This window comes from Palaemon carinicauda, chromosome 4 (genome assembly GCF_036898095.1).
Source record: "Palaemon carinicauda isolate YSFRI2023 chromosome 4, ASM3689809v2, whole genome shotgun sequence".
NCBI lineage: Eukaryota > Metazoa > Arthropoda > Malacostraca > Decapoda > Palaemonidae > Palaemon > Palaemon carinicauda.
In genome coordinates, this window is record NC_090728.1 from 93,815,948 (window position 1) to 93,827,949 (window position 12,002).

The window sequence follows — 12,002 nt, forward strand, 5'->3', positions numbered from 1 at the left end:
ATTTCCAACTAGGGTTGTGGCTTAGCAAGTAAAAATAATAATAATAATTTCTTTGCTGTATCACCACTCTCCAGCCCCCGCATACTTTTCCTTTAACCAAATGCTGTTGCACATTTTTATAAACGGCTTTCTCTCAATCTTTACATTCAGCAACACTCATGAACTTACACATATGCTAAACACTTTTGACTTTACTTGAGGTAACTTTAAAACTAGCAGCAAAAGCTTCAAGTTTTTCCCTTTTGTATGTCAATGTTTTTTTTTTTTTTTAACTCCATACAGTATTTAGCACAAACACTTGTCACAGAAGTACCAGACTCAAGCTCCAATTTAGAGTTAATGCCGAGATTGAGAATTTTTTGTTTTTTCACCCTTCGAGAATATAATTAAGTTATGTTAACTGAAAGAATCTCAGGACAAAAAGATCACTATGCAAGGACATGTGCCAATACAATTGAATACAGCACAGGAAGAAATAGTGCCTATTGTCACAACAAATGTATAATTCTTCTCTCCTAACAATCAAAATAAAACAAAATTCTGAAAATTTTGTATACAAGACTACAATATTGGTAAATAAATGTGTAAATAAACTTACTTACATGCTCTATATGTAAATAAAAGTACAGTAAATAATATAAACATCTTAGAGAAATAATGTATGTACAGTGCTTCTTTCTCTTCTTATGGTGGCCTACCTTTATAATGGCACTTACACATGACTCAGGTTATTTGGTTTTGGTATGTTATAGATGAGTCCATTGTTGAGAGGTTCTACTGTACTAAGGAGACCATACTAGAGAAGAATTGGCACAAATGTCTTTGCCAGAGGAACCCAAGCCTCATTAAAATCCTCCCTAAGAAATTCCTGTTGTCCTTCTGAAGAGACTGGGAATTTTTTTTTCGACAAGAATCCCACAAATTAAGGACAAGGATACAACATTCTTTAGTATGTGAATATCCGTAGCAGGCTCTTCGTCAGATTCCTCCTCCTCACCAAATTACCATACAAAAGTAAAATTTACCACTACTGGAAGGATTGCAAAGGATGCCAATTGTATAAATAGATTGTGACATGCAAAGAACCAAGTGGAGACATCTTAGGAAGAACACAAGTCACAGGAAATCTTTGGAGAGGGCACATGCTTAATACTGTGTGGTGGTAAAGTGTTACTGGAGGACATGTGACACAAATAAATTGCCTACAATTCAATATACAAGTGCAATCAACTAACACTAAATGAGTCATTAATGTAGGATGATTTATGACAGAAAATGGACAAATCACTACAACTAACCTGCTGGTTGTAGATTTGTGACATCCATTCAAACAGTGAGTCTGTTGGTAAAGTAGGAGCATCAGACTGAAAAAACAGTCAAAGGTAGTGACTGCTGGAGGCTCTAGGAAGAGGACAGAGCAGCCTTTGAAGACTTTTGACTGCACAATAGGATATCATGATCAAATAAACAAGTGGTAGAGGAAGTGCAGCAAAAGAGGCCATGGCATGCAATTCTACCAAACCTATTAACTGACAATAGACTCATACACTGCAATCACCACGATTGAAAATGTACAATACTTTACACAATCCAAGAAATACAAGTCAACTTACCACAGTAGTTTACTCCAAACAACCAAGCATCAGTTAAAATCATGGATCAAAGGTAGTGGAACAAACTAAAGAGATGGAGGGTGCAATCGGAAGAGATGGGATGTAGACAAAATACTTTTCCACATATTTACATGAAGATCATCAGGCTTGCAAGCCTTTTAAGGCAACTAGTCATTTGGTGCCGGGGGAGGTGGCATCAAAGTTACCAAAGTGTTATCTGGAGTGACTAGACTCTTGACTAAAAGCCCACTAATCTGAATGACCAGCTAATGAAGTACTGTACTAGCATGATGCTTATAGGAACTCTTCTGAGCAAAGGAACCATTGATCAACAGATTAATTTTTACAGACTGGGCATCCTTGCTTGTGTAAATAAAATGGAAAAGAAAGGTGAGGGTCTTTACCCCACCCCCCAAAAAATCTAAGAAAACCAGTGATATTGAGTTACTGGTCAAATGTCAAATTTATGCATGGAAATTAATATACAATAATGAAATCTATCAGTAGAACATATGGAGAAGTGGCAATATGAACATCAGGGGAAGTTCATAGAAACAATAATAACTGTATACAGAAAAAATTAAACAAAGCAGCAAAATTACTATTCTAAGATAGAATTATTACAACTGGAAGACAATATGAAAATCCCCCAGAAAAGGAGATACCAAAAAATTACAATTAAAAGACATTAAAAAAATGTGATACAAATGTACCCTAGATAAAAACTCTTAAGAGATGAATAAAAAAATGTTTCGATCACATCCAAAACAAAATTAAAATTAATTGATTTTCTTTTTAAATGCAATAATTGAATTAGGCTAGTGCACTAGTGATAGCAAAATCAGCTAAGTAAAACCAATTAGAATAGGAATTTGGGGGTTAAGAACTGCCTAGGTTGAGTATGATGGACTAAAAAAATTTTCAACTCTTGGAACCATTTCCTTCTTATGGAAAGGGGCTACTTTACTCACAGTAACACTGAAAAAGTCAAGAAATGTGTTAGCCTCGTAAGCTCCATCAACTACTTAAGAGACTTATTAAGAGTCAAATGCACATAATAAAAATATGAATGTAATGCTAACAATAATGCAAAATTAAGGTGCAGAGGTTTAAAACCCTAGAAAGACATTTAGAGAATAATACAAAAGAGATGTTAACACCAAGTCACCTATAAAAATGAGGGGTGATTGAGGTGGTGCAGGAGGAGTAGGCATATGAAGTGAGAGCTTGTAAACTATGGTTTTACATTCAGAGTCAACTGGGATCTGTTGCACGAAAGAAAAGTCATAGATGATTATTGGGGTTATGATGAGCAACCATCATTCATTATAAAAAATGTCTGGGGATAAACATTTTCCCCATAAAATATATACACCCTTGGCCAGCTCTGCAAAGCACCATACAAGAAAAACTAACTTATCTGAGAATGATTTGCTACCTTATGTTTCAACTTCTCAAGTCTTTCATATACCCCACATTAATTAAAAGTAGTTACTAAGTTGTAAGGTTACATTATTCAATCTTGATATGTTGATTACAATATCACTATTTATAAGGCTTTTTCATGGAAAATGACACTGAAGTCTCAAAGACAAGGGACAGGTATGACCAGGTATCTTCCTGCATCATTGCGTTAGAATAGATTGATGACGATATCATATATTACAATGTTTATAAATATATAAAGACTTTAAGCATAAGGAAACTGTTCAGTATAGTATAATGGTAGTCAAATTAAGTTGCTTAACATATTGCTTGTTATGTTTTAAAAAGCTGCAAGATGAACATTATAGTTACCAAAGCAACCAATAAATGGTTCAAATAATGTACTGTACAATGAAAATAATTTATCAAACTTTTACATCTGCTAATAAATCTATCAGATTTTGAAGCTAGCTAGACTAATAGGAGCACACCTTCCAAACCCATAATTTCTATGCTTCCATGATCTTAACATTTACTGAAAAAGTTATATAACAATATATACAGCTTTAAAATAAAAAGTAACTATGCTAGAATATTGGGCTATCACACAAAGCAGTGAAATCACTATATTATCATCTAAAAGATTTCATGGACAAAAAATAGTTCTTAATTCTAATCCTCCTCAACAAGCAAAAGCTACTAGCAGCAGATATTTGCCAACTATTCCATCATCGTTATACCCACTTTTAAGCAGGAAAACTTGTTTATATTTTTTATGATTAATATGGAGGATTAGTAATATAAGTATCTCTATAAATTAGAATAAAAAAAGTAATGTTTCAAATATAAAACCATGAAAAGACACTGATTTAATATCTTTAAAAAATGCCATATACATACAGTATACCAATAATAAAATTGAATTTTTACCAACATGTAGCTGATATACACAATGACATCTTGGATGCAAAATACAATATGGCAGTTCCCGCAAGGTTACACCAAATGGCTGAAATTGGTAGCAGTAAACAAAGAAACTTATTCAAATTGTCATTACTATAAGATTAAAGATTATTTTACAATAGAAACACGAGTCTACACCTTAAGTATAAAGATCTTTAATATCTACAGTACTGTATAACAATCATAGAACTCCTCAGCATAAAACACACTTACATTTAATATGCTATACACCACTACCATCATCTCAGTAGTTTTAGCAATACAATATCACATTTAATTTATCACCATCACAACAAATAAAATCTAAATGCTCTCTTCTTTCAATGTAAAAATTTTCCTATTTAGCAAGTGCATAATTTCCTTAATTCATCTTTTTTAAAGACAACCTCATTACAGTGGATAATTCTGAAATATTGAGTTAGTCTAGCAAATTCTATACTAACTAGAATAACACACAAAATTATATATTAGCTGCTCATACTATGTATGTATGTATATGTGTGTGTGTGTATATATATATATATATATATATATATATATATATATATATATATATATATATATATATATATATATATATATATATATATATATATATATATATATATATATGTATATATATATATATGTATATATATATATATATATATATATATATATATATATATATATATATATATATATATATATATATATATATAAATTGAACTGATGTGCATTATTGATTTGAATGTTGGATTGAACATAAATTGGCATGTATTTCACTGCAAATGGATGCCAACAATTTCATAATAATACACTGAATTCAGGAATAAGAAAATAAGAGAGATATCTAGTGGGAAAAAATATTAAATAAAATTTCCAACAGTACCTCTCGTAATCACAACCATTAAGTAAAGGACTAGAAAAGAAATTTTTTAGGAAATAAGTCTTACTACTAAAGCCTACCTGACAACAATTACAAAAAATATCAATTCTTGGTAAGATAAGGAAAAATATATATACATTCATTTATATATATATACTTCTGTACTAATTCTTTCAAATGTGAAAGAGAGTTCACCCTCAAAGCACACAACATTACAATATAAATGCAAATGCCAGAAAAACAATCTATTTTTACATGGAGAACAATATGAACTGAATCCCCTTTTATGTACTTGGACAACTTTTACAAAAAGTTTAATTTCCAAAATCTGGCATATGCACCTCTATTTATAAACACCCTTTACACGTAAAACCTCAAACCTTGTAAAAATTTTATTCAGGCTTTAAAAGTAACACTACAGTAAATATACCCATTAATCAACTGCAGTGAATCTTTCAATGACATATCTCATTGCAATATACTAGGGCCTAGACAATATTTGGAAAGGCCTCTTTCAATGATATGTCTGGTTATGAATTACATGATAAAACATTTCACCTGCGATTTCTTTAAACACAATGGCCTTCCATAGTTTATGAAAAGTCATTAATCATCCCTAAATGTTCAATATAACCAGAGAAATAAGCACAAAAGATGGCATTCATTCTCAGAGAAAATAAAATCTATAAATGGAAACAATGTATTTCAAAATATAAGTTTTGATTTTCACCTTCCACAACAGATCTAAAAATGCTCAAACACACATGAAGAGCATATTATTGATATGCAAATACAAATCAAAATTTGCATTTTTAAAGTTTCCTACCTGGCATAAAACTGAGAAGACATGCACTTTCTGCAATTTTCTTCAAGCTCCTACTTCCTGCATTTCTTAACATCACCTGCCCAATAGCATGGGTTTACTCTATACCAAGTCTTTAAACCACAACAAAACAACACAACCATAATTAAGGAATACTACAAACATTCTTCCCTGGAGCTGGAGAACATGGAACACTTCCTCCTAATTTCCAAACCTTTTAAGAACGTACATGGGACTGCTAGCCATTCAGTGTAGACTGAATGGCACTTCTCTGCTGCGACTGCCTTCTCCGTAAACTCTCTCTTAATGTTGATGGAATACTTGACAAAAATTCTCTGAAAATTTTATCATAATTCCAGTATTAGAAACTTGATTCAACTACTTAAAATATTTAAAAAAAACTACTATAACTTTAAAAATACAATTTACAATTCAAATTACAACTGCTATAAAAAAAAGTATATGAGTTTAATGCATTCGAGAAGCCAACTCATAACCCAAAATGCTTGTAAACCAAAACAATTTTCCCTATAAGAAATAAATGAAATGAACTTTATGCATTCTGCATGTTCATAAATACATATAAACACTCATTTCTTAAAGCTTTGTAATGTTATTTAAACAAAAATTTATAGCCCTTATCATCAGAAATGAATACAAATTAATAATTCATAATAAAAATAGAAATATTGACAAATTAACTTGTTTCACCTTTCATGAGAGCCATGACCAACATACGACAGAGAAGGTTGTGGAGGTGGTGGTTACTGCTTGGAGGGAGAATCTCCCTCCATGAGAATATTGGGTAAAGTATCATGAGTTCTCTATCTTGAAAAGCATTTACTATCCCTAACTCAATCACTTAATTTACCTTTCTTGGATGCACTTAAATTAAATTTTAACAAGAAACCTCACAAGATAATTTTTTTTCTTTAAAACTGTATGGAAATTTGACTTAGCATTGTCCATAAATACAGTAGATTAGCTGCTTGCCCTGCCAAAGTCTTATCCTTGTGATGTGTTTCTAAAAAATTTGGCAGCTTTTCTCACAATCTTATAATTTACCTTATTTCACTTGACTGAAAGGTTTGTCACAATGTCACTCCTCCTCATATGAAATATCTTCTACTTCCTCTTGTGGCTGTTCCTTTTGCAATTCCAACAGCGAAACATCACTGGAACATTCCCTTCGTGTATAGTTTTCTTAAGTTGTCTTCATTGGCTGGAGGATGGGCAGATACACTGTCCACAAGCAACAAGGCATATAGTGGGATGCTCTTGTTCTTGAGCTTCTTTTTGATAGAACCAAAACCCCATTGACCCATTAAACAAACAAAATATGGGTCACCTTAGCCTTGTTGTTTGACCTCCACATGACCTCCAGTTGCTTTTCTGTACCTTGTACTTTTTCAAGGCTTGTGGATTCTTCGAGTGATACACCAGGAAAGGTTTGATATTGCAACCCCTACTGGCATTAGCACAGAACAGCAGGGATAGATTATCTTCCATAGGTTTCTGACTAGAAATTACCTTCCCTTTGCAGTAATGAAAGATCTCCTGGGTATCTTCTTCTAGAACAGACCGATTTCATCACGATTAAAACCTTGTTGCGGCATGTAAGACACTGAATCCACAACCCTTTTAAATTCAGATGCAAATACCTCTGCAACCTTGACATTGAATTTGTGGCCTTACCAAGTGACACAACACCATGGATACCTCTTCTTCTCTTTAAGTTTTCAAACCAGTCACAGCTTACTTTGAATCTTTCTTTATCTTGGTCTGCTGATGTACCTGGCTAATTTTTCTAAGTCAGTATACAAAAACTTTACCTTTTCACAAATTATGTTTTCATTTATCATATCTCCTGCTAGCTACTTCTCAGTGATCCATGTAATAAGCAAGCGCTTGACATTATCTAAAATAGACAGTGTTTTTTGTCAAAGCCAGTAGCCCTTTTACACTATCAATTTCTTTTATGTTTTTATTCTTCTTCAGGATTGTGTAAATCGTCTATGTTGTACGATTGCACATTTTTTGTCAGCACTCCCACACGACCCTTGATTATACAGTCAGCCTGCCCTGTATGCGAGTTTATACTTCACGATTTCATTTATAAGCGGCACAGAGTACCGCAATACCTATTCAATAAAAATTAAATATTCACAATAAAAAATCTCTCAGTGCGACTACTTCAAATAGCTGGCGCTCCTTTCCACTGGGCTTGCTTCAGACCACTTTCTTCTCTCTTAACTCAGCTTGTCCTAGGTCTCACTCTACACTATAGATCCATTTACTGTGGTAAAAATATACAGCTATATTTGAAATGAACTGAATTTTGATTAAACTGGTGCTTCACTTAGCTGTACCCAATAATAGTGCATGTAAGATTCACATTTTAGTATAGTATTTGTAAATAAAAACATAGCGAATTATAACCTTTTCCACTGTTTATGTTTATGCTTTCGAAATCAGCTGATTAAGGCATGCTACCAAAGGATATTTCATATTTCTTAATAGAAACAATTATTACTTGATCTATCATTTCCAAATTAGCATACTAATTTCAATAGTTTTATTTGAAATACTTCTCTCTTATTTTATTTACTGTTGAGTTGAATTTCAAGTTAACCAGAGTTTCATTCATGTTTCTGGCGCATGATAATTTATAGTTTTTAGCTCTGTGGTGGTTGATTATAAAGCTTAGGAAATTATTTATATCGTGTTATAACAAAACTAGATTCATGGTTTTCAGACACTTTGTAATGTTATCTTCTAAATTCCGCCTTTACATTTAATTACTGATTGGCACAGTCGTAGGTTCCCACTAAATTTCATTTTTGTTTGCTCCAGTTTTGGACACAGCATTCCTCGATTCCAAGCAGAATAAAAGTCATGAATATTGTTTGTTTTCTCTCCTTCATTTACAGCTTCTTAGTTTATATTTGCGAGTATATTTCCTTGAGGATCTTTCCTCCATAGTGAATCAGGGCATAATGTAAAAATGTCAATCTTATGCTACTTTGTTTACTATCGTACAATGATTGAAATACAAGCAAAACAGCCGATATCTAATTTCATTGGTCATAACAAAATAGCTGTTTCTTGTTTGATTGTTACTGTGGCTGTATGTGTTTATGCAATAATTATAACATTACTATCGATACTATTACCATTATCTTGTAATTTTCTATCCCACTGAAATAGATGGGATAGAAATATTACTGGGTTACTGTACGATAGATGCATCAGGAATTGCACCATGTTTCAAGATTGCTGCATAGAACTTTGTAAGAAAATGGTTAGTGGTTCTCAAATAAAATATGTACACTTGGTTAATCTTAAATTGTATACATATTATACAGACCAGTATTACACTACAGATTGTTAATGATTATTAACTACGTACTGTACTCGACAATACTGTACAGAATATAAATGCAGGCTAAGTGTGTGGTGTGTTGTCAAAGTAGTCGAGTCATCTGAACACTTACAGTACAGTTATGCTGTACTGTAGTGCTCTTACTGTACATATATTAAATAAATATACACTGAAGTATCAGTGAGTGTTATACGGTGCAGTATGACTTGATAGGAACAACAATGTTTTGTTATAATTGTATGATAACTACTCAGTAAAATTATAGCTTTGGTCAGCGCAATGACTATGTACTGTACTATAGCCTTACCATATCTGGTACGTAGTGTACATGTGTGCACATGTACTGTATGCTTGTTGATTTAATTACACTACCTATACTGTGCTAGAAACCAAGTAAAAACAATATTAGGCAGTACTTAGTTTGTTAATTATTTGAGCATAGGCAATGGGCAGTGAATTTAGGTTAGGAGTTATCCCATCCTAGGGCACTAAAGATATGTGAATTCGCGTCTTCTCTGTTAACTAATCCTCGTGAAGAGAAGGGCCTGACATTAGCTCTATGGTTATCATTTCCTTGCTTCCTTCTTTCTTGATCCTCTTGGGGGTCATTGTGAAGATGCTGGTCTGTATACAGTTAACTTGACATGAACAATAAAAATTGCGATTCAATAAAAAAACACAGTGTCACAACTCTACAAAAGCACACTGACAAAAACGTTTGCAAGATAACATTAGGTGATGTTGGCACGAGTACTGCAGGAGGATAGAAAGAGTTAAGGTCTGAGCAGGGGGAGATGCAGGAAAAGTCATAAAAAATTGGGGTAAAAATCATGTGAACACTAGAACACTACATCCCATGGGTGCTACGAGACTGTATTCTGCACAGTGTTTGCTAGTCTCACCATTATTCATCCTGAAAAGGAGAAAATACGGACAGAAATTTTTGCTTGCAGACAGATACAATACATGTATACAGAAACTTTATGCTCATATACCAATTCACTCATTTACTAGTTACTCATAAACCAAGGTATTACTGTAAATACAATACAATAAAATGACTATCAAATATTAAACTAACAAAATACATTTCCCTAAAATTCTTGAAGAAGTAAATAAGCAGTTGGTAGCCTAGCTATCAGAGAGGTGTCCACAGGGGATGCACGTATACCAAATCCAGGTGAATTGATCATCTACTTAGTGGAACCCTGACCTAAATCCAACCTAGGCAGTTAAGTGGTCGTCAAGATGTTCCTCCGAGGATATTTCCTTAAGCAACCCAAGGCTGTGATCATCTGAGGATCCCAGTTGTAAGGCCTCCTTCTCTGTGGAGTCTAAGTCATCCTCAGATCCAAAGTCAACAACATAGATTGGGGCCTAGTCTACTAGGCCTCATCTCCGAAACCCCTAACTGCTGAAATTGGGATATCAAGACCAACAAGATCTCTGTAATCCTAGCTGGTTAAATACTCAGCAAGTCCTGCAATCTTATAAAATCCTTTCACCAACATAGAATGGAGGAAAAATTTTTCAGGGTCCCAAGCCTTACCCCAATCAGCAGAACAATCATAATGCAACTGACTACAATCGTATCTCTATTTGGGTTAGCAGAGTTAATATATACTTTACTTACTTTACTTTAATGGCTACTTTTCCGGTCCCACACAGCAGGGGAACCCCAATCTCTACAGGACCTCTACTTTCGTTTTACCTTATTCGTTCAGAGTATTTAACGTTTCATATCGCGTATTGTTCATTTAATGTTAAATCGGCACTATCAAAAGACTCATGAAATAAAGTTTTCAGTTTCCTCTTGAAAGCCTTAACGTCTTCAATCATTCGAATGTTTCGTGGGAGCTGATTATACAGTGGAACCTCTACATACGAATGTCTTAACACGAATTTTCCAACATCCAAAGTAAATTTCGACCAAATTTCTGGCTCGACACCTGAAGTGTTGCTCCAACATACGAAGTAAACAATACGCGTACGCGTGGAATTTTCTCGAAAGCGTCAACCATGGTTTGTTGTTGACGCCACTAGACGCCAGCACATCGGAGGGACGCCAATCGAGCGTCACCTTGATCAGTCCTCTCATCTCGTGCGCGTCATGTGGTTGTTCTCTATTCGCTCAGATATTAACAATGTTTTTTATCTTCCTTTTTCACGTGTTGTTTTCTGTGTTTCATAATCATGGGTCCTAACAAGCTTAGATCGGGTCGGGAAGTAGTAGTAGTGGTGAGAAAAGGAAGAAGTCAATGCTTTCATTAGAACTACAGTGAGCCCTCGCTACTTCGCGGTTCGACTATCGCGGATTCACCACTTCGCGGATATTTTTCATAACGCATGTATGTGCATATATCGCGGATTTTCCGGAAATTTCGAAAATACCGCGATATATGAAGACCCCAAATACGTATTTCGTTAATTCCATTAATACTGTAATTAGTAATATCTGCTCTTACTGATGGTTCATTGCATTACATATGACATATAATTCAGTACAGAAAGAAATAAAACACGAAAAGAGAATGTGATCATACGATAATTCAGTACAGTGAACCCTCGTTTATCGCGGTAGATAGGTTCCAGACCCGGCCACGATAGGTGAAAATCCGCGAAGTACTGTAGTGACACCATATTTACCTATTTATTTAACATGTATATTCGGACTTTTAAAACCTTCCCTTGTACGTAGTACTGTTAACAAACTACCCTTTAATGTACAGAACACTTAATGCATGTACTACAGTACCCTAAACTAAAACAGGCACAAATATTAAAGGCGATTTTATATCATGCGTTTCCTAAACACGCTAAAAAGCACGATAAAAAATGGCAACCAATGTTTTGTTTACGTTCATCTCTGATCATAATGAAGAAACAAACTCATTTAGTGTACACATATATGTATAGGTTAGTTTTTGC

General features: G+C 33.8%; 1 protein-coding gene across 1 annotated transcript in view; it reads right to left on the reverse strand.

Moving 5' to 3' along the window:
• Nucleotides 1–5,928: 5,928 nt before the first annotated feature.
• The window catches only part of LOC137640065 (uncharacterized), a 201,513-nt gene continuing 195,439 nt past the window's right edge, over nucleotides 5,929–12,002 (reverse strand). Inside the window, exon 12 of the mRNA XM_068372495.1 lies at nucleotides 5,929–6,027. Coding sequence (XP_068228596.1) covers nucleotides 5,931–6,027 — 97 coding nt within the window. The 3' untranslated portion in view covers nucleotides 5,929–5,930. The remainder of the gene's footprint in view (nucleotides 6,028–12,002) is intronic.